This window comes from Armigeres subalbatus, chromosome 3, assembly GCF_024139115.2.
Source record: "Armigeres subalbatus isolate Guangzhou_Male chromosome 3, GZ_Asu_2, whole genome shotgun sequence".
Taxonomy (NCBI): Eukaryota; Metazoa; Arthropoda; class Insecta; order Diptera; family Culicidae; genus Armigeres; species Armigeres subalbatus.
In genome coordinates this window covers 330935384-330959512 of record NC_085141.1, presented here as the reverse complement: position 1 = coordinate 330959512, position 24129 = coordinate 330935384, and the positions used below count along the sequence as shown (strand labels likewise).

The window sequence follows — 24129 nt, the reverse complement described above, 5'->3', positions numbered from 1 at the left end:
AGAAAATGTGACAATATGAAGGGATCAAAATATGTATATATGAAAATATGAGAATATGAAAATATTTAAAAAAATAATATGAACATTTGATAATATAAATAATAATGAATATGATAGTAAATAAAAATATCAAAATATGACAATATGGATATATGAAAATATAAATCATGAATATATGGAAATATGTTATATAACTGAAATATGAAATATAAGAAGTAAACATTGAAACAAGCAAAATTATGAGAATAAAGCATATGAATAAGAAAGTGTGAAATATGAAAATAACTTCACACTTTCACACTATTATATTCACATACTATAAAAATGAAAATATGAGAAAACGAAAGTATGAAAATATAAATGTATATGAAAAAATTAATATATGAAAATAAAAATATATGAAAATAAAGATATATGAAAATATAACTAAATGAAAACATAAACATATAAAAATATGAACGCACGAAGAAACAAAAATATGAAAACAAGATAAAATGGAAATATAAAAATTTGAACATAGGAAAATATGAATAAATGATAAAATGAGAACGTGATAGTATGAATACATATTTGAAAAATATATAAATACAAATATGAAAATATATAAGTCAAAAATAGTGTATGGCAGTCAGTATAAGTCAGCAGTGTATGGCAGCATAAAAATACAACATAATGAAATTATGAAAGCATAAACATAAAAAAATATATGGAGATAAAAAAATAGCAAAATTTGAAAATATGGGTGTATAAAAATATGACATTATGAAATTAATTAAATATAGAACATATAAATATGGAAAAGTGAGGAAATAATTATACGAAAATAAGAAATTATTCGAATTCCAAATTAATGAATAAATAAAAGTGGAGTAAAACCTTGAGTAAAACTCATGTTTCTTTTGAAATTACTGTCCAGATTGCTATCAGAAATCAAGGTAGGTGTATTCCTTGATTTCAATCTAAGACAAGAATTACAAAAGCGTGAGGATTACTATTCCGTACTACGCCCATCTGTACCGCAACTAGGGGAGGGAAAGGAAATGTTGATGTGATACTTAAAGAGAGGCTCTTCCCTCAGCGACACCCTCATAAGTACCACGGAGTTGGATATTGGGAAGGTATTCGTTGGGTCAGGATTTGCCTGTAGCTGGCAATGTGACCGTGGTAGATCTTACCCCGTAACACACCACGTAAAGGTGTCTACCCAGCGTTACGGGTATCGTAGTATTTCAGATCATGGATGGAGGTTTATTGTTTGTCAGACTTTTGTTTTTGCAAAAAGAAAGGGATTACAATGCTAACAGATATAAAAAGAAGACAACAGCCGGTTTACTGTTTAATTGGCTGTTGCCTGGCTTTCATTAGCTTACTTTCATACCAAATGTGTTAGATGGAAAGGATAAGCAAATCTATGTTCACTTTTCGAAAGAATGTTTCTTGTTTGGAGCACAAATTATTACATAAATTAATACTTTAAAAGGAACGTTTTTATTCAGGCGATGGGCAGTGTTGTTTATTTTTTAATAGAACGAAATGGCCAATTTATGTCTTAAGCACTTTATTTATCTGAAAATCTGTTAATCTGATGTAAAGTTTAAAAATAACAAAAATCAAGACTGAACCTGTTTATCTGTTGTAGAATAAATAGATTGTTGTTGCACTGTTTACAGAAAATTTCGCATAGTTATAATCATTGTTCTTTTCATTGAGGAAGATAATTTTCAGAAAGTAAAATACACATGTGGTAAATCAAGTGTACACTGCTTCTTAACAACGAAACCAACGATATCAACTGCCTTTGATTCAGATCCATATGATATATTAGTGTGGAAATTATGTATCACTAGGCAACAATCTAAAAACAGTTGAAATGGCTCTATCGAACATGTTGTTCAAATATGTCCCACTTGCCCCATGTATGCTAAAACTCAAGGGCAAGGGAAAATTGCAGATTTAGGCTTTAATCAAAACTTTTAAATCATTTTCGATGTCACACAATTATTTAATTGCTCAAAATATTCACTTTCCACATCAATGATGAATTTAGAAACGACTGTTTTGTTGGAAATCGATTGAATTAAAATAAAAGTAACACCTTTTGCTGGTAACTTAAGGTCATGATTAAACAATATCATTAGTATGGTGCCGCAAATGGTTTTGATTCCAAATATTTTTGCGTCAGGCGAATTCGTTGATAGTTCTGCTTCATTTTTCTAGAACATTGTTTACATTAAAAAGGTTCACCGATTAATCGGAAGTCATAGTTCCCACTTACCCCGTATTTTCACTTGCCCCGGGGTACCTTAACTAACTTGGTATATTTCCTAGTAAATTCCTCCAGATAATCGTCCGAAATGATTGCTTTAAAAAATCCTTTGAAAATTACTTTATAAATTCTTCCGGAAATTTCATACGAAATTTCTTCCCTGATGATGATCCAAACTTCCGGATCGAAACGTTGGCAATGATTAAAAATTATCAACATTTTCATGTGACTGAAAGCCGAAAATCCTGATTATTTATCCAAAAATTCCTTCAGAATTTCCATTACGGATTTCTTTAGAAAATCCTCGACGAATTTCTTCCGGAAATTCCTTATGGAATGTATACGAAAAAATTGTTTCAGGAATTCCTACGGAAATTTCGTTAGGAATTCCTTAGAAGACTTAAGGAATTCCTTAAGGAATTCCTTCGGAAGTTTCTCTAGCAATTCCTCCGGATATTTCTTAAGGCATTCCTCAAGAAATTCCATTAGGAGTTACTTAAAAATTGTTTAGCAACTTTTTAGTTTTTTTAAGCAATGCCTTCGGAAATTTCTTTGAGAATTCCTTCAGAAATTCCTCCTTATGAAATTTCCTCGGCAATTATTCCATGAATTCCATAAATAATTTCTTTCACAAATTGCATAAGGGATTTCTTCAAAATTTCCCTAAGAAATTTCTTTAGAACTTTATCCAGCAATTCCTTTAAACATTCTCCGGGAATTCTTTCAGAAGTTCCTGTAGGAATTTCTCCGAAAATTCCTGCATGAGTTCTTTCTGAAATTCTTTCAGTAATATCTTCGGTTTTTTTTAGTGTTTGCTGTTTATTTTTTGTTTGTTTGATTCTTTCGAAAATTTAACTGGTAACTCCATCGGAAACTATTTCATTCTATAATTAATTTTCAAAGGATTTTCTGGAAGAAATTCCGAAACAATTTCTAAAGAAATCTACGAAGGAATCCCGGAGGCTTTTCGAAGAAACTTTTAAAGAAATCCCTGGAGAAATATCCGAAGGAATTCTTGGGGGATTTTTTTAGATTATTTTAGGAAAAATAATCTTGAGGAGTTCTCAAATGAATTTTTGGGGGAGTTTTTGAAGAAATTTCTGGAGGGTTTTGTGCTGGAATTTCTATATGAATTTCCGAAAGTATTTTCAAAAGAGAGCCTGAATGGGTTTTTGAAAATTATTCCCGTTGGAACTGCTTAAAGAGTTTTTAAAGGTATTTTAAAAGACTTCCCAAAATAATTCCTTAGGTTCCCAAAATTCTTATGAAAATTCCTTTGGTTGGGATCATCGCAAGTCAGGAAAAGGCATCTGAGCCTACTCTCATCCAGCAGGTAAGCTTGGTGGCAGGATTGTACAACGTGCTACAAGGCCCGCCGCGGTTTTAGGGGACGGAAGACTGCCTAGCCATTTGCCCACTCACCGTTTCGAGTCAGTGTCACCCGACACTACTAAGAAAGTCGCTTTCACAATATTACGATATCCAAGACAAGGTCCGTTAACACGCGGCCAAAATGCCATAATCAGGATCTCGGTGGTATTGATCCTGATGTGCCAATTGGCACTACCTGGGCTTAGAGCGGCACACGGTCCCTTTGAAAGGGCCCTTTGTAGATTTTTCGGCAATCATCAACAGGAAAGCGGCAGCGGCGCAATTACGACAAAACTTATGTTAAAACACGTTACTTCACGAGACATGACTACTACGATCTCTCAGTAGTTCAAATTATATATATATTAACAAATTTGAATTGTAGATTGAAAAACCAATGAATACCAGTCTTTGCTTTATCTCGAAGCAGTCTTCTCTGAGCTCCAAGGTGCCAACGTCAGTTTCTAATATGAGCAACAAAAACGGGTAGATTTTGGGAAGCTAAAGCTAGTCATAAATGCTATCCTACAAGGACGAGATTCTAGATGGGTAAAATGCTCAAGATGAGCCTCCTTCTTTTAGAGGGGGAGTTTTGAAGTGTGTCATACATCGTAGCAGGTGTTCTAGAATAAAAGTAATTAATGGTCAATGTGAATGGTTGACAACAATAGCCATCGTCTAAGACGAGTTAAGTACTCTCCATTTAATTCCACCAATTATTTTCGATATCTTTGCAGATACGTATTTTGACTACACAATTGTGGTTGTCACGGCGTGTTCAGTTGAACAATATTATCACAAAAAAATGAGCATGGCAAAAATTTCAACTACGTGAAAATATAGCTTCTTATCTTTCATTTCCTGGGTATTTTAAAAAAATCTACCGGGGGGTCCCGAACAACTTTTTTTTCCTTTCCAAATGGAACCTGCATTCTAATCTAATACCAGCTGCCAGTCACGAGTCCCTCACGAGTTGACTCGTCATTTATTTTTTTAACTATTTTTCATGAATTAAATGCAAGGAATGAATATTCTTCATGTTCTTTTATTTTGAACCTAATTTAAAAGGCTCAAATATGGAAAAGCATGACGGAGCCAAAATTATTAAGTTCAACATTTGGCTAGCAAACATACTGCTTCGCAAGGGTTGAACCCACTAATATTTTTAACAGTGTTTGTTTAGTTTCAATTTTATACTTTTTGGATTTAAACGAGAATTAGCGAAATTCGTAGAAGTTATTCCAGACAATTGAGAAATTTCAAATTGATTGTTTGAGCTCAAAAAAACGACAGGATTCCGATATTCAAGACATAACGATTTCTGAAAACCTAATGATTTTTTATAACATTTCCAAGATAATATAAAACTATTTTAACCTACCGAGATAAGCATGCCAAGACCATGCTGCAGGTGGCTGAGTTGTATTCCCGGTTCGGTCTAGGTTCGGTCTAGGAAATGTTTAGGTTGGACATTTCCTCGGCATTTCTATGTGGGATAAAGATATTTTTGGTTTTGAAAGTAAGGAATACATTTTATTCTATGGAGTTTTTATAAATATTAACGGGGCTTAATAATTAGTAAAGCTTTTCTAAATTACGCTTCTGATCATTGTTGAGCTAGATTTTTTCCACTAGATAGATGAATAAAAGTAAAGCTCATCGATTACTTCAAAGTCTGGTGGTTGTACCAAGAGTCATGAAAATAAGTGTCTTTTTAGAAGAAGATGCATTTGATGCATAGGGCAGGAGATTGATTTTCGTTTACTGGTTAACTTTTCTGAACTCTTAGGCAATTTAGATTTTATTAGAGTCATCCCTTCAGCACGATTTTTGTGTCTAAAAATTCAAACTCTTTTCCAAAAACTTCTAAAACTACCCTGGTTCTGATCGTCCAGGTTTTATGTTTGCGTTTTATGTTGGTGATATTCTGCTTGACCAAATAATTGAACGTTATTGAAAGTGATTGCCAAAAGCAAAATAGCAATAATGCGACAACACAATGAAAAGTGGACTCATTTTTAAATTGGTAATGAATTTCGAGTGAAAATAATCGTTTCGAATGAGTATTTCTCCAAGCTCACGCAGTGCAATATCATAGAAAGTTGCATGTTTGCCACAACATTTGTAGTAAAATTAATTTGCTTGTCTGGATGAATCACTCGTTCTCATCAACTATGCATCGCAGCGATATGATCTCTAGGACAAAATACAGTACACATTTTAAGTTTTTTTTATACCCATGCCACTTTTTGTTGAAATTAGACCTGTGCGCCGCCGCGCCACGCCGCCGCCGCCGACACTTATTGACGTACGCCGACGCCGGTCAAGGTGTCGGCGGCGCGCCGTACGCCGGTTGGCTCCACGCCGCCGAATTTCGTATTTCACGCCGATGTTTGACCAACACAAAAATCACATTATGCAGTGCGTTTACATCTGCCGAACCAAGGCAACCTATCAAGCATTAATTAAATTGCTATTATACCTTTAGCAGATTTGTTTAATTTTATCCCTGTCACTTTAACACGCTTTGTCGTGTTAAATATAAGGTCATCCAAAAACTTCTTGGCTACAGATCTACAAATCAATGTGCGTGGCGATTAACTTCTAATCTCATATGTAACTTCATGTGGAATAATCTCATTCTGGTCGCATTGGGTGATTCATCATCTTTTTAATGGTTGGAATGTTAGCCCAGCAAAATAAAAACTGATATCCCGGCAAAAATAACGTTTGTTACCTGGTTCTTGGCAAATAATTGGCTGATTTTCAGCAATTTTGACAGAAATCTTGGCAAAAACATGTTTGTTGGGGCTCGGCTGTGCGAATCTCGGTAAAAGTTTAACAAATTGCTGAGATCCCGGAAAAAATACAGCCATACACCATAATGAATGTTGGATTTGGATTTCCAGTCAGGTATGATTTTTTTTAGCTTCCCTGGGCATGGAGTATCATTGTGTTAGCCTCACGATATGCGAATGCAAAACTGATCTTTTGGCTTCTGGAGCTGGAACACGATTGGGCACGTGACCCAACAAATTGAACATTTCATTCATCTTCCTTGTAATTGCTAGAGTTGTTTAAAAAAATTGGTTTCGATTTATTTCGATAAACAATTCACAAATTTCAGAAACAATTTCTTGATTTTCTTGAAATAATTTCCAGGAAGTCCTGGAGGAAGTTCTTAAGGAATATCTGAAGAAAATTCTTAGAGCTTTGAAGAATTTCTGAATTTATCTCCGTTGTAATTCCGTTGTAAGATTTTCTGAAGGAATCTCTGGAGAAAATCATGAAGGAATTCTACGAAGAATGTCCAAAGAAATTGTTTAAGAAATTTAAGTATGTCAGTAATTCCTTTAGGAGGTCCTTTGGAAATTGCTCTAGGAATTCGTACGGAGATAGGTATCTTTAAATTCGTCCTACAGTTTTGGAAGGAAATGGTATTGGAAATTCCGAAGGAATTACTAGATTAATTTCCGAGGGAATGGAATGTCTTATGAAATACCTGGAAAAATTCCAGTGGAATTGTTAAAATAATGGACGGCTTCTTTGAAGAAGGGCACGTCGAGTCCATTACAACTGTGGGGAAGTGTACCCATCTACATGAGTAGAAATTATTAAAAGTATTACTAAAAAGAATTTCTGAAGGAATTCTTTATGGAATTCAGTGTGAATCTTATATGAATTTTTGAAGAAATTTCCAGATGAATTCCTTAAGAAATTTCTTAAGATCCTAAGAAGTTCCGAAGCAATTCCTAGGGAGAATTTAGAAGAAAAGCCTGGTTTCATTTGTTGAAAGTTTTTGAAGAAATTCTCGATCGGATTGCTGACGGAGTTTTAGAAGGTATTTTAGGATGAGTTTCTTGATGACTTACCGAATTAATTCCTGAATATTTTTCCTAGGGAATTACTTAAGGTATTTATGAAAAAAAATGTGTAGAAATTTTCGAAGGAACTCGTGCAAGAAATTCCCAAAGAATTCTTGAGAATATCCGAATTTCTGCAATCTCGATGTTTTGGGAGTTTTTCTTGGCATGTAGTCTTGATTCTAAAGCCAAAACTGAGTCTACTACTGTCCGGACTATCGAAAAAAATTCTGGAGAACTATAGGAATTTCTGTGTACATACCAATAGCTATTTGTTCGGTAAATCCATTAAACATTTTTTCGTAAATTACTTTCAGAATTCTTTCGGATATTCCTTCAGAAATTCATTTTTTAAATTCTTTATTATAGAGTTGATGTGATACTTTTTTGACTGAAAGAGCCGATAATAGTCAAACAAAATTTATTATAGAGGTTTTCAGCCCTGGTCAACCCCTTTGAAATTCATTTAAAAATTCTGTTAGAAAATCTTTTCAGGTTCTCTTTCGGTTATTCCTTCAAGAATTGAGTTGGAAATTCCTCCAGGAGGTCTTTAGGAAATTCCTTCAATAAACTTTACAAAATTCATACAAGAATAATTCCGGAAAGAATTCTTATTTGGAGGAATTTATAAAGGAATTTTCGAAGAAATTTCCAAAGGTATTTGAGCGGTAAACTTATTTTCAATTAAAAAAAAAAACACTTAAACAAAAGTTCAAAAAAATAAAGGAATTTACAAACGAAATTTTAGAAGATTTCCCAAAAGAATGTCTGAAGGTATTTTCGAAAGAATTCTTAAAGGAATTTTAAAAGAAATTTTCGAAGTTCTACAGGAATTTCTGGAATTTCTGCTAAAGGAATTTCCGGAGGAATGTTCGAAGGATTCCTATAGGAAATTCAGAAAGAATTCCTGGAAAAAGTTCTAAATAAATTCCAGAGGGAAATTTCGAAAGAATACCAAAAATATCTTCTTAGAATTTCCGAAGAAATTTTTAAAGAATTACTGGAAGAATTTTTATTAGAAATTAAAGGAATTTCCGAAGGAAAAAAGTTTTCGAATGAATTTCCGAAGAAATTCCCAAAAGACTCCATAAAGGAATTTCCGAAGCAATCCCTTAAGTAATTTCCAAGGAAATTCCTGAAGGAACTTTTGAAGAAATTTTGGAAAGAATTTCCGAAGCAATAGCCAAATAAATTTTCAAGGGAGTTCTTGGAGTAAGTTCTGAAGGAATTCATAGGGGAATTCTAAATTAGTTCACCGAATTCCTTTTTTGAATTTTCTGAGGAATATCTTGAGGAATTTCCAAACGAATTTCTGGACAGTGACGGGAAATGTCATTTCGATGTCATGAGACTAATTTGCTAATAACTTGTTTCACAAGTCATTTACAATTATGTTTTACATGTAAACATGTAGCCCTCAAAGGACCTGAAAACTTTTTCTAACAAGTAATTTATCGAAACGTGATATTGGCGACGTGAGAGCCGAATTAATGTCAAATGACATTAATGTCATGATATTTTTTAAATCTTGCTCTCATGACTCAAACTTTGTTTTTAGAACAATGATCTGTTCGGCAATTCGGTTCGGCTGTAAATGACTTGTGTAAAAAGTTATTAGAAAATTAGTAATAGCAATGCCATGACATTTTTTTGACATTTCCCATCACTGTTTCTGGATTTATATCTGAAGTACTTTCCACTGAATTTATGTGCTGTGATGCGGCAATATTCTAATGGAGGATGTTATGTAAACTTTTGCTGTGGAGATACAAGATATAGCTATTAGCATGTTCACCCTTCAGTCTATCTGTAGCTAGCAATTGTACAAAAACCTAAAATACAATAAAAGCATGATAGGTGTTGCTGCGTGATTTTTTTTTTCTCAGCTTAAAAACATTCACGCCGATTCACGCCGCCGCCGCCGAACATTGCTTACGGCGTGACGCCGCCGACGCCGCCGCCGCCGGTGTAAAAATGGCCTTACGCCGCCGCCGTTCACAAATACTTCGGCGCACAGGTCTAGTTGAAATCAGAAGAAATTTTATTTTAAACTAAAAGCTAGATATTTACTTCCATTTTTGCCTTTATTGTGCACTTAGCATGACTCATTTTTGCGCTCATCCGTTTACCGTATATCAATTGAAATCTGATTTCTATTTGAATGAGGTATTAAGGATTTCTATGAGCATGTTGGATAGTTTTTAGTGATAAATTGAAGTTACACAATCAAAAATACGACAGAAAAAAGTGTAAAAAGTGAATTATGTGTATCTACATTACTTCTCCTTCTTCGTTTTGGCATTACATTCCCCACTAAGACATTGCCGCCTCACAGTTGAGTGTTCAATAAGCACTTCCACAGTTATTAACTGCGAGGTTTCTAAGCCAAGTTACCATTTTTTTACCATCAAATTTACCACCAAAGTTTCAATTTTGGTATATATTGGGGAAAGAATTGGGTGTATATATGCATAAGATGACGATGCAGAGCATAATCTCCATCCAAGCCTTTCTTAGCTGTTTGCAGGATAACATAAATATATCGAGTTCGGCTTCGTCATGCACTTTGGCGCTTGAGCTCCAACAAACTATTAATTTAGACTATAACTTGGTAATTTCGGTACCCCTGAGTTTATATACGATTATTGGAATAAAAAAATCCAGGAATCTCATTTTAAATGGGACGCGATAAATAATAATCGTTGGTCCTCCAACTACAAAGATCCGTTTCAGGGAGTCAATAGTCACGAAATTAAAGCTTAAGAGCTATATTTTCACGTAGTTAAAGCACAGACAAACAGACGTAACAGCTTGAACATTTTTCTGAAAAATCCATCGGTCAACTCCTCTACCACCATCTTGCGAGCATGTTACACGAAACAATGTTTCGTATGACATTGTCACCAGAAGGCGCTGGAGTGAAATGTCAAACTCGAAGGATTACGATGCCAGCGCCCCTAGTTGTGAAACGCGCAATCAATGAAATTCAAAATGATCGTTGAAGTCATGGTCGATGGTAATTTATCTAGTGTTACGTCTGTTTGTCTGTGGTTAAAGTTTTGGGGATGCTCATTTTTTTGTCATAAAGGTCCCCCATACACACGCCGTGTTGTGGTCGAAATACGTATCTGCAAAGATATCGAAAACAATTGGTGGAATTAAATGGAGAGTACTTAACTCGTCTTAGACGGTTGAATACATTCCACTAAAAGAGCCTAATATATTGTTCTGAACAATAGCCAAAAATTGGCCTCCAGATGATCACCAAACAGATTCCGGAAACCCGGAATATCCGGTATAAAAGGCCAACATAGTAGTGTGCATCATGCACGCGTGGATGTACTAAAAAGATATTTTATTTACCAGATAAAGATTGTCACTTTGGTTCCCTTTGTTCTGCTGTCCGAGTCATGTGTGGTACCCCTCTGTCAAATCGTATGTATTTTTCCTTCATTGACATTTAGATCCCCTATCCTCGCCAGCAAAAAATGTTCCGGACAGCGACAACAACGACAATCTTGTAACTAAACTATCTTTTATGTACAGTATACCCCCGCTGATCCGACAAATGTATGGCCGGACTATAGACGAATCCAAGTAAAAATAAGAAGAAGACACACGACGGTGTTAACTTTGACAGATCCTACAGCACAGCATAGGGAGATCATTTTAAAATGCTTATAATAAATTCTTGACAAAATGTAATTAAAATCTGATTGATGTATGATACGGAAAAAGTTCCGAACTGTATGATAGACACATTTTTGGAAAATATTCAAAAAATTGAGATAAGCTTCCAGATATGTAATTTAGAACTTTTTCCGTACCGTACATCAATCAGATTTTAATTACATTTTGTCTAGAATTTATTACAAGCATTTTAAAATGATCTCCCTATGCTGTGCTGTAGGATCTGTCAAAGTTAACACCGTCGTGTGTCTTCTTCTTATTTTTACTTGGATTCGTCTATCGAGGTTTCCCTCGTTAATCCGACTGTCAAATCCATACAAATGATCCAAAACAAAATCACAGCACAAATTTGAAAACTGACAGCATAATGTGTTTAAATGGGTGTTGATACTTTTTAATCCGGAAAATTCCGAATTAGCGAGATCCAGACTAACGAGTCGTCGGTCTAACTAGCGACACAGACAAACAGACGTAACAGCTTGAATAATTTATTAAAAAATCCATGGCTCAACTCCTTTACCACCATCTTGCGAGCATGTTACACGAAACAATGTTTCGTATGACACTGTCACCAGAAGGCGCTAGAGTGAAATGTCAAACTCAAAGGATTACGACGCTAGCGCCTCTAGTTGTGAAAAGAGCAATCAGTCAAATTCAAATTGGTCGTTAATGTCATAGTCGATATTTTCTCTAGTGTTACGTCTGTTTGTCTGTGCTAGCGAGGTCCGGATAAGCGGGGGGATACTGTACCACAGAGAACAGACATTAGGCTTTCAGCGATCGTGTATATACACTAGAGTGGGGCGCAGTTGTATGGGAAAACGCAAACTTCGTCCGATCAAGTGAGATCAAGGTTTTTCTGAATCGTTTTGGGACCCCAATCAACTGTGCAAAATATGGACTCGATTGGTTGCAACCTCGCATGCCGCATCGCGTTTTAAATTTACATGGAGATTAGTATGGGAAAACGTACTTTTTTACATTTTTGCTCTTAGCGGCTTCAATTTATCATCAATCACGTGGCTCAATACATTAGCATATAATCTGGAAGATGCCGAAATACTTTGTCGTAGAAGGTACGTAGCTGGAAGGTTTACAAAAAATGTTATTGCGTTTCGAAAATTGATTGTTCAAACCATATGCAAGAAATCAATGTTTCTGCCAGCACTACCGGACAACCTATGGTTATCGAAGGGCAAAACCCATCTTCCTTCTTGTCGGATTTTTTCTTTGTGAAATAATTCCGGATAGCTCCCATTAGCTCTAAAGCCCTATAAGATCAATTATTTTGAAATAACACTCAGTTAAATTATTGGTCTACGTAGTACGGCAGTGCTGGCAGATTAAACGGTTTTTGCATATAATTTGAACACTTAATGTTCGAAGCGTTATAACTTTTTTCGTGGACGTTCCAGCAACGTGCCTTCTTCAGCAAAGCTTTTCGGCATCCGTTGGGTTATACTTTAACGCAATGTGCCACTTGGTTTACGATGAACTGAAACCTCTAGTAGTAGAAATGCAAAAATATACGTTCTTCCATACTAATTTTCATACAAACTTCAAACGCGATGCGGAAAGCGAGGCAGCAACCAATCGGTCCCAAATTTTGCACAGTTGTTCAGGACCCAGAATGGCTTCGAAAAACCATTGATTTGAAAAAATGACCATGACGCCCCACTCTAATATACACGCACGTTTCACTCACACTTTTACTCGGTTTGTTTGCAACCACGAGCAGCTGTCACGGCAAAATCAAATGGGATTGTTTGCAACCACGAACCTGCGTTCGTGTTGGTGAGAAATGTCGGCGAGACCCTAATGGAGGCTCGAACAAAATTTCTTGCAAAACATGTGTAAACAAACAAAAGATATTTTAGTTACTAGATGAAGATTGTCGCTGTCATCGCTGTCCGGAACATCTTTTGCTGGCGAGGATAGGGGAGCTAAATGTCAAAGAAGGAAAATCCATACGATTTGACAGGTTGATACCCAACATGTTCCGGACAGCAGAACAAAGGGAACCGAAGCGACAATCTTTATCTAGTAACTGAAATATCTTTTAAACAAACACATCGAACCTCCACGCCATCGACGTCGACATTGCAACTCACAATCTCATTTTGGAAACACGATGGCGCTGGTATGCTCTTGCATGCATAACGAAACTAGCGCACAGTGGCATTTTTTGATGACGCTAGCGCTGATTATGCACGGGATAACGGCGACATCCCAGAGTAATTTCAAAATGAACAGTAAAAAATGATCACAGCATGGCGAGTGGAGCTTCAACGTCTGTTCTCTGTGACTGTACTATCATGCGCATGAGTTGTAGTACACTCAGAAATAAAATAAATCTCTAAAGGATTAAAAATTAATCTTTCTGGTAATTTTTTAGTGTTATACTTTACATAGTATAAAAAGTATACTATCGACCATTATCATTTATACTAGACCAGAATAAAGCAAACATATTTTTGTTTGTATTCTAGCTTTTGCAAAATTCAACAAGTCGCGATGACATGTTGCTCCGAATTTTAATTGACAAAAACTAAATTATTTCCATCATAAAAAGTGCAGCAATGTCTGGTGGAATTTTGATCTCTAATCTGTTTTTCAGAAGAAAATACGGGCAAGCTGTTTCTCTTGACCGCAAGCTAACTTACAAAGATCCCAAATTGGAACACAGTGGACAAATTAGAACACAGAAGGACGATGCCTCAACGACAATATCCAAGGGAATCCGGCTTGCTGATTGTTTCCGTCCTGAATCCATACCTCTGTGTGAAGCAATTCACAACACCGTTGACAACATGTGTATTCTCGGATGTATCATCCGGAGCATTTTGATTGCTGGATCATGAGAGTTCGCAACGACACGGGAACGGTGGAACGGTTGCCCTTGTTCCCTGCGGACCATTGCATCGTAAAAATCTCTCCCTATGTTTAGTAAGATTGCATCAATTTTTGCAGGGTGTTTATATTCAGTTCATTATTTCTCCCCAGATTACCTACACTACGGAGCTGGTAAAACCACGGCGTACGTCCATGCCCCGGATCTAGATCTAGGTCGACCAACAACACGCATTCCACTAGTTCAACTTTTTAACTACGTCCTGGCTCCAAATCTCAGGTGAACCCCGTGCGTTTCTAGTGTTACGGCTAGCGAATCATGGCAGGCATCAACGACCACCACAAAGATGACGAAATATCGAAAATGTAAGTTTCACACTCTGACCGAGTTCCACACCTTTGATGTGACTCATATAATGGTATACAGGGTATACAACATTACTGTTATATTAGGAATAAAGTATATGTTCTTAGCTTATCTGGCTTTTCATTTGATCAGTTATAATTATTAAATTAACTTATTGAAGTAGAACAATAAAAACAAACGTGTACGTTCAGATTATGAGCTATATCACTTGATATAGCGAATCTTGACATGAGATGCCATACACTGTTAGATGACTTTACCCATTAATGGGTACTGTGTTATTGTTTATATTATTCCCACCGTGAAAAATTCACCCATTTTCTTGAAAAAGTGCCACTACCCATTTTAATGAGTAGTGGCGCTTTTTGAAGAAAATGGGTGAATTTTTCACGGTGGGAATAATATCAACAATAACACAGTACCCATTAATGGGTAAAGTCATCTAACCGTGTATGCATTATTTCCAGTGAAAACTACACTCTGAAAATAATCTATACTAAATAGATTAAAATTCATTCTAACTGGCTATTCGCCTGGTTGACCCCGAGTTCGTTTAAATGCAGGTTATACTCGATTAGTATAACTTTGATGAATACGGTATATAGTATAAGTAAGCACTATGATTGTTTAGTTTATTTTAGTTTTGGTCATAGTTTCTAGGTTATGTTTGTTTTTATTGTTCTACTTCAATAAGTTAATTTAATAATTATAACTGATCAAATGAAAAGCCAGATAAGCTAAGAACATATACTTTATTCCTAATATAACAGTAATGTTGTATACCCTGTATACCATTATATGAGTCACATCAAAGGTGTGGAACTCGGTCAGAGTGTGAAACTTACATTTTCGATATTTCGTCATCTTTGTGGTGGTCGTTGATGCCTGCCATGATTCGCTAGCCGTAACACTAGAAACGCACGGGGGGTCACCTGAGATATGGAGCCGGGACGTAGTTAAAAAGTTGAACTAGTGGAATGCGTGTTGTTGGTCGACCTAGATCTAGATCCGGGGCATGGACGAACGCCGTGGTTTTACCAGCTCCGTAGTGTAGGTAATCTGGGGAGAAATAATGAACTGAATATAAACACCCTGCAAAAATTGATGCAATCTTACTAAACATAGGGAGAGATTTTTACGATGCAATGGTCCGCAGGGAACAAGGGCAACCGTTCCACCGTTCCCGTGTCGTTGCGAACTCTCATGATCCAGCAATCAAAATGCTCCGGATGATACATCCGAGAATACACATGTTGTCAACGGTGTTGTGAATTGCTTCACACAGAGGTATGGATTCAGGACGGAAACAATCAGCAAGCCGGATTCCCTTGGATATTGTCGTTGAGGCATCGTCCTTCTGTGTTCTAATTTGTCCACTGTGTTCCAATTTGGGATCTTTGTAAGTTAGCTTGCGGACGAGAGAAACATCTTGCCCGTATTTTCTTCTGAGTAACAGATTAGCGATCGAAATTCCACCAGACATTGCTGCACTTTTTATGATGGAAATAATTTAGTTTTTGTCAATTAAAATTCGGAGCAACATGTCATCGCGACTTGTTGAATTTTGCAAAAGCTAGAATACAAACAAAAATATGTTTGCTTTATTCTGGTCTAGTATAAATGATAATGGTCGATAGTATACTTTTTATACTATGTAAAGTATAACCACAGACAAGCAGACATAACACTCGTCAAATTTCCATCGTTCACTGAAATACTGGTCGATTCAAATAATCATTAGTTGGCCAATCGATCACTCGTGGCGCGCGCATCGGATTTGCTCGAGTTTGACATTTGCTCTCTACCGCCATCTGGTTCGTGATTTGCCCAACTAACTGAAATCAACAGATGTCGTTAGTGTTTCAACGACGATGTATTTGATAAGTAAATGTTCAATGTGTTATGTCTGTTTGTCTGTGGTATAACACTAAAAAATTACCAGAGAGATTAATTTTTAATCCTTTAGAGATTTATTTTATTTCTGAGTGTAGATGTACAAACACTGATCACAGAGAACAGACATGGATCCTCGAACAAAATTCTGTAAAAACGTGTGTAAAGATTTAAATCGCTCCTCAGCGCCGCCAACGCAGGCTGCCCGACATAAAAACTGATTCTCACTAAGTGATGGCGTTGGCATACACTACATAAACAATGTAGTGCTGCCACCTAGGAGCGAGCCTACGAGCGATTCGGAATGAACACTAGCGCTAAAAAGTAAAACACGGCAAATTTTAACCATATTCATCAGCACACTAGCACCGCGCAACGGGGGCATAACGACATACTTTAAAATGACCAGTACAAAGTTTTACACAAGTACGCGAATGAAGATGAACGTCTGTTCTCTGTGTTTTAGTTACTATAGATAAAGATTGTCGCTGTCGTCGCTGTCCGGAACAACTTTTGCTGGCAAGGATAGGGGAGCTAAATGTCAAAGAAGGAAAATCCATACGATTTGACAGGTATGTACCACACATGTTTCGGACAGCAGAACAAAGGGAACCGAAGCGACAATCTTTATCTAGTAACTAAAATATCTTTTCGTTGGACCATGATTGGACCACAGAGAACAGACATGGATACTCGAACAAAATTTCGTTAAAAACGTGTGTAAAGATTTAAATCCCACCTCAGCGCCGCCAACGCAGGCTGCCCGACATAAAAACTCAATTCCACTAAGTGATGGCGTTGGCATACACTTCATAAACAATGTAGTGCTGCCACCTAGGAGCGAGCCTATTAGCAATTCGGAATGAACACTAGCGCCAAAAAGTAAAACACGGCACATTTTAACCATATTTATCAGCACACTAGCACCGCGCAACGGGGGCTTAACGACATACTTTAAAATGACCAGTACAAACTTTACACAAGCACGCGAATGAAGATGAACGTCTGTTCTCTGTGGTTGGACTGACGACTAGTATGCGTTTTCACAGCCAGAGGTCCTCTTTACCTCCGGAGGGTAAAATTTTTTTTCACTCACTGTATGAAATGTCAAAATCGACTTCAGGTCGACGAAAACCTAGAACAAAACAAAACAGCCGCATCAGTTCGTTGTGGAATCTCCAGCTGTGAAAAGTCATTCATAATATCTGTTTTCTCGAAAATTTGATATAAAATGAACTAAAAACGTTCAGATAGCTGATAGAACCATTAGCAAAACTTAAAATGACAGTATCCAATAGGAGGATCCCTCGATTATCGGGTCATCGAGCCCATTTGCCTCCCCCGCAGCATTTCCAACATCCTCCGGGTGCTGGTGGAGGAGGAGTGGCCGGGCTGGGTGGAAATGCGGATGATGCCGGCGGCGGACAGGGTGGCAATTCCGCTGCTATAAACGGCGACGAGGATACCCAATTCAGCTTTGGAACACCGTTTCCCAAGCATGTGCCGTTTCCGAATGTAGAACACAGTTCCGAGCTGGTAAACGAATTTTTGATTTTTGGATTCACAATCATTGCAAGTGCGACTCAGTTCCTGCATCTGTACCGGACGGTTTGGTGGCTGCCGAATTCGTACACTCGACACGCAGTGGTAAGTAGAGAAGAGGGTAAATCAAATCCTCCAAATTGTGGATTGTTTTAGATCTTTTCTTTTAACAGAATTTTTACCTGATTGACTGGGATTTGGCAATCTTCATCTACGTGATGGCCAGTCGGCGGCTGCTATATTGCTGCATTCTCAAGCTAATCGATTTGAACTGCCCGGAGGTTTACGTGGATGTCAGCAAGAAAATAGCCAAGTACGTGTTCCTAGCATGCGTGGTGATCTCATTCGTCGGCTGCGGAGTTCAAATATTCCAGAAGAACAGTTACCTCTATCTATTCTGCTTGTCCTACCCGTTTGTGCTGTATCTGACGATTTTCGGGTTCAATCTAGAGCAGTTTCTTCGTACAATTGTCGATACGGAAGCAAACTGCATCAATGGTATGCCAGTCCATAGCTGTTCGTCAAATGCTGTTTCTGTTCGATCGGAGATCGATGCGTTGAAAACGGACTTCAATAATCGCTTCAAGCAGATCATCTTTACTTCCGTCCTGAATGCTTACTATTCCGGATTTGTGCCGTGCGTTCTCGTTCCGAAGCATCTTTACTACGATATTTTCTGGGCGACGCAGCATTTGGGATTCATCTTTATTGGAGGATTCACGATGTGCGTGGCATACTGCTTTCCAGTCAAATACTGCGACGTGTTCCACAGGGCAGCCCTACATTTGGGACAGTGGAATCGAATGACGCACCGGACACATCATCCGCCACCGTACGCGTGGTCAAAGTCAACTATTTTTCCCTACGGAGCCTACGTGAGACACATGGGGGAGATCTATCGGGCGTCCGGATTCTGTACTTCAGCAATACCGGCCAACAACAGTCACGTGCGGTTTTTTGTGAGTATATAACCGATGCTTATCTTAAACTTGACTTATCTACCTTATCTATGAATTACTTTCCGACAGGTCATCTTCAAAAACCCCGCGCTGATCTATCTGGTATTGTTCGGCATCCAAATTGCGCTGGTGGCAATCCAGCTGTTGATTTTGTGCCTTTCGCGTGAGTGGCATAATCTCATCTCGATTGCCTTCCTCATGCTGGCCAACTACTTTACGTTGTTCAAAATTGCCCGGGACTACCTGATTGCGAAGCGAATTTACGCCGGCGAGAATGCAATCAACGAGAAGTTCAAAACTCAGTGAATCTTATTGAAGTCACGTCAATGAAGGTAATTTTAGACACGTAATTTGTATTACTTCCTCTACAGCACAAAGGTGTTATTTATTTCACAAATTAACACATTACTTAATTATAACATTTTCATATGTATTGAATACATTAAAACAAAGCTCAAACGAATGAGCGCTTGAAATGAATCATAAAAAAAGGCCAACTTTTAAACAATTCTAAAACTTTCGAAATAGCCATTAGCACATTTTTTCATAAATAATATTAAAACAGTAGGAGGAACATCCATTTGACTACAGTATTTGTTAACAAAAAGATACAGTTACGTGGTTTTGCAGCCACTTTTTCCAGAGCTAACTTCATCGGCCGGCGTAGAAACACCACTCAGTCCCAAACTGGTCTGTAGTTCCTTAAGTGATCGGTTTGCATGCTGCATCAGCATCTTGATGGCCAGTTCTTCGGATTGGTGCATATTGGCGCGGAAATCTGCCCGTGCCCATTGACGCAGCTCCTGGCGGCTGGACTCATCCGGCACCTGACGGATCGTACGAAAGATGGTTCGGTATAGCTTCAGCACCTCCTGGCGAAGCATAAACTGCAGGAAGAAAGCTTATTGTACAGTCAAATTTTACCAGATTCTCATATTCATGATTTTTCTTCACAAACCTGTTTCAAACTCAGCGCACTTTTAGGTAGTTTTGACATATTGCAAGTTTCTACTAAAACAAATTGTCCTTTAAATCTATGTACCAAAAATATATGTTTTGTTTGATATTTTATATATTACTATTAGCTTCCACAAAAAAAAAACAGACAGAGGGCACATCAAGGCACAAAAATCAAAACAAAGAACTGTCAAGCTTTCATTCATTTTTGTTCACGTTCACAACAAACCCACTGCTAAAAATATGAGTTATGGATCTATTAATCATTGTATCATTCATCTCAGGCAGGGATGCCAGGGATACCTATATATGGTATTTTTTTATCTTTATTGTGGATTTTACTAAAAGATATTTATTGTCGCTTCGGTTCCCTTTGTTCTGTAGGAAGTTATCACGGAGGCTTCCCACGGTACACAGCGGAACCGACACAACTCCCGGCGGGGTATTTCGGACGCGTAAAGTGGACGAGAAAACACAAGCGATTCGCTCTCCGCGGTGGTCGTTTATTAACATTATTTACATTCAACATACAATAGACAACAACATATTCACAGGGCTGGCAATGGATTATAAACATCGTACACATAACATTAGACTTGTCCAACATTCAACACTCCTCCTCGAGGTTTATCATCTCTAACAGATATCACAAAGTCAAACAAAGTTCTACATAGTTTGACACTCAGTCTTCGGTACTCTCCCTGCGTCGTCAGCCCCTGCTTCGTCTTCTTCACCGCTTAGTCTTCGTTATTCACGACTCATCCGGCACACAGCATCGGGTTTCTCCTCAATATTCGTCCACACAGTCATAAAAATCGGTTTCTTCTATCAGGCGCTCCTCCTCAAGCGAACGCCCATTGCTAGCTTTGCTTTGCACACTCGTACGCCAATTCCGCTTCTTTTCTTCTGCAACTCTCAAGGCATACAGTCCTCCACGAAGTTCAGCAACGGCTTCCACTCTTTTTCCGAGGCTTATAATTTCGCACTTAGCTTTGTTAAAGTTTACACTCAGTTCTTTCTGGGCAAGAAGAATGCCCGGTCACTGGTCATGTGGCTCGAACAGCCACTATCCACGTACCAGTTCCCATGCTGCCGATTGCCTCCCACGCCGAAACAAATTCGGGGGTCCCTCTTTGCTGCCGTTTTCGCTTCTGGCTCCCGCAGCATCGGGTAATTTATCCGGATGTCCCGGTTTTCGGCATTGGTATAACAAATTCGTTCCCTCGCACGTTCGCTTCTTCTTCTTCTGTGCACACTCAATGCTCGGTCCTCACACTCATGGGACATTCCTGCACGCTTCTCCATCCGTCTGTGGTACTCGTCCATCAGCCGCTGTTTCACAAACTCGATCGTCTGGTCCGCGTCTGGCCGGCTCTCCAACGCCGTCACCAGACCGTCGTATGACTCCGGCAAACTCCGGTAGATCATCGCGACCTGCAGCGCACTTTCGATCTTTTGACCGGCACACGATAGCCTATCAAACAGCTCATCGATGGCGAACAGGTGCGCTTCAATATCCGCACCTTCTTCGTAGTTCAAACTACACAGCTTTTTCAGAAGCGACACTCGCGACGTAACCGTAGCCTTTTCGTGGTACTTCTTCAGTTTCTTCCACACTTCGACCGCCGATTTGGCGTCTTTCACTAACGGCAACTGATTATCTTCGACGTTAAGAATAATCATTGCCCTCGCCTTCTGATCTTCTTTCGACCATCTCGTAGTCTCTGGCTCCGGTTTCTTCTCATTCACCGTATGCCACAGGTCGACACTGATCAGAAGCATTTCAATTTTTATTTTCCACGTTTGGTAATTCTTATTACCCAAACGCGCGATCGAAACTTTTTCAGCCATTTCGAAATCGTTCGTTTTCTGATGGCGCACACTGTATTCCCGTACACACACGAAGTCGGTACACAACAATGTCTTCGATCACCACCGGCTACAGTTACAGCTCGTTGCACAAAATGGTTCTCAGTCCGCACTAATTGCTTCAGATTCCAGCGTTGATGGAACGAAATACAGCTGGCAATCCGGACACTAACCACCTCCCGGTAATCACTATTTACCATGTACAACGTTCTCAGCTGCTTTAACCACCCACTGCAGCACAGTCTAACGAGTGGAACAAATTTGCTCCCGCCGAACGACAAGCACAAAGGGTAGCGTCCGCGGGCAAACTTTCACACTCCGGGTCTATTTTCTCAGCGAAATCCACCGTTTTCTCCACTATCACTGGGCCAATAACCTGTGGGAAGTTATCACTGAGGCTTCCCACGGTACACAGCGGAACCGACACATTGATTTCGGATTCGGACGCGTAAAGTGGACGAGAAAACACAAGCGATTCGCTCTCCGCGGTGGTCGTTTATTAACATTATTTACATTCAACATACAATAGGGCACTGCACGGAAACATCTCTTTCTCCTTCGTTCCTCATAAATTTTGACGTTTACTGGCCTTGTTGTTTTCTAATTTCTATGCAGCGAGAAAGAGACAAAGCAGTCCGCGCAGTGCCCTATAGACAACAACATATTCACAGGGCTGGCAAGGGATTATAAACATCGTACACGAAACATTAGACTTGTCCAACATTCAACATGTTCTGCTGCCCGGAACATGTTGGGTACCAAGCTGTCAAATCGTATGGATTTTCCTTCTTTGACATTTAGCTCTCCTATCCTCGCCAGCAAAAGATGTTCCGGACAGCGACGACAGCGACAATTTTTATCTAGTAACTAAAATATCTTTTATTGGGCCTAGTTGAAGAAAAACTTTCGCACTAGAAGCACAGAGAACAGACATGGAGGCTCGAACAAAATTTCTTGCAAAACATGTGTCCAATGGTTCGTAGTATGAATTCCACTAGTACGGAGTTATAGCACAGACAAACAGACGTAACAGCTTGAACATTTTTCTGAAAAATCCATCGGTCAACTCCTCTACCACCATCTTGCGAGCATGTTACACGAAACAATGTTTCGTATGACATTGTCACCAGAAGGCGCTGGAGTGAAATGTCAAACTCGAAGGATTACGATGCCAGCGCCCCTAGTTGTGAAACGCGCAATCAATCAAATTCAAAATGATCGTTGAAGTCATGGTCGATGGTAATTTATCTAGTGTTACGTCTGTTTGTCTGTGGTTATAGCCATAGCACAGACAAACAGACGTAACACAAGATAAATTGCCATCAACCATCACTTCAACGATCAATTTGAATTTGATTGATTACGCGTTTCACAACTAGAGGCGCTAGCGTGTTTGACGTTTCACTCCAGTGCCTACTGGTGACAATGTCTTACGAAACATTGTTTCGTGTAACATGCTCGCAAGATGGTGGTAGAGAAGTTGGGCTATGGATTTTTCAGAAAAATGTTCAAGCTGTTATGTCTGTTTGTCTGTGCCCATAGTTTCAGCACAGACAAACAGACGTAACACTGAGGAAATTCCCATCGACCATGAGCTCAACGGTCGTTTTAAATTCAACTGCTTGCGAGTTTCACATCCAGGGGCGCGCGCATCGTATACCTTTGTATTTGACATCTCACACTAGCGCCTTCTGTTGACATTGTCGTACTAAACTTTGTTTCGTACAACATGCACGTTAGGTGGTGGTAAAATAGCTGGGTGATGGATTTTAAAACAAATTGTTCTAGCTGTTACGTCTGTTTGTCTGTGGTTTCAGTAACTTCCCGAATAGAAAGTTCAATAGATTTACATTAAAATATCATAAAATTACAATACATTTTTTTGATGAACATTCAATTCTATTGTTCTTCTATTATACCAATTAAAATGCCTTATTGTTGTTCCAATAAACGTGCAATAAAATCTATTGACAGAAAAAATTTGACAATAGAATTACAATAAATGCTATTGTAATCGCAAAAAATTATTCGAGAAAAAACGATTTTTTTATTGTCACGGTAACTAACAACCCCTATTTTCTATTGTAAAACTGCCACGCTTCGGAAGCGTTTCCAGATGAAAACAAATCCTATCCCCTCCGTGCGTGCAAGAGAAAGATGATTAACGTCAGCAAGCCTTATACTCGCACCCGATAGTCTTGCTCTTAGACTAAATGATAACAAATTTCCAATCATTTAGTTTAAATTACTGCAACTAGCGCTATAACCACAGAGAACAGACGTTCATCTTCATTCGCGTGCTTGTGTAAAAGTTTGTACTGGTCATTTTGAAGTATGTCGTTATGCCCCCGTTGCGCGGTGCTAGTGTGCTGATAGATATGGTAAAAATTTGCCGTGTTTTACTTTTTATCGCTAGTGTTCATTTCGAATTGCTCCTAGGCTCACTCCTAGGTGGCAGCACTACATTGTTTATGTAGTGTATGCCAACGCCATCACTTAGTG

The 24129-nt window shown here is 38.3% G+C and overlaps 2 protein-coding genes across 3 annotated transcripts; one reads left to right on the top strand and one right to left on the bottom strand.

The window, feature by feature from the left end:
• Positions 1 to 17436: 17436 nt before the first annotated feature.
• Positions 17437 to 19107, top strand: LOC134225658 (transmembrane protein 39A-B). The gene is made up of 3 exons (XM_062705915.1): positions 17437 to 17947; positions 18016 to 18801; positions 18871 to 19107. Exons 1-3 carry the CDS (start codon positions 17582 to 17584, stop codon positions 19105 to 19107), a joined length of 1389 nt encoding a protein of 462 aa, XP_062561899.1. The 5' UTR covers positions 17437 to 17581.
• Positions 19108 to 19151: 44 nt separating this feature from the next.
• Positions 19152 to 20849, bottom strand: LOC134225659 (LYR motif-containing protein 2). 2 transcript variants are annotated; one of them, XM_062705916.1, is made up of 3 exons: positions 19881 to 19976; positions 19760 to 19809; positions 19152 to 19688 (listed from the first exon to the last, which is right to left on the bottom strand). In XM_062705916.1, the coding sequence occupies exons 2-3, from the start codon at positions 19796 to 19798 to the stop codon at positions 19416 to 19418; spliced, it is 312 nt and encodes a 103-aa protein (XP_062561900.1). In that variant the 5' UTR covers positions 19799 to 19809; positions 19881 to 19976; the 3' UTR covers positions 19152 to 19415. The 2 variants fall into 2 exon arrangements, 1 of the variants encoding a protein (XP_062561900.1); XR_009983294.1 differs by having other exon boundaries at positions 19566 to 19702; positions 19760 to 20849.
• Positions 20850 to 24129: the final 3280 nt, after the last annotated feature.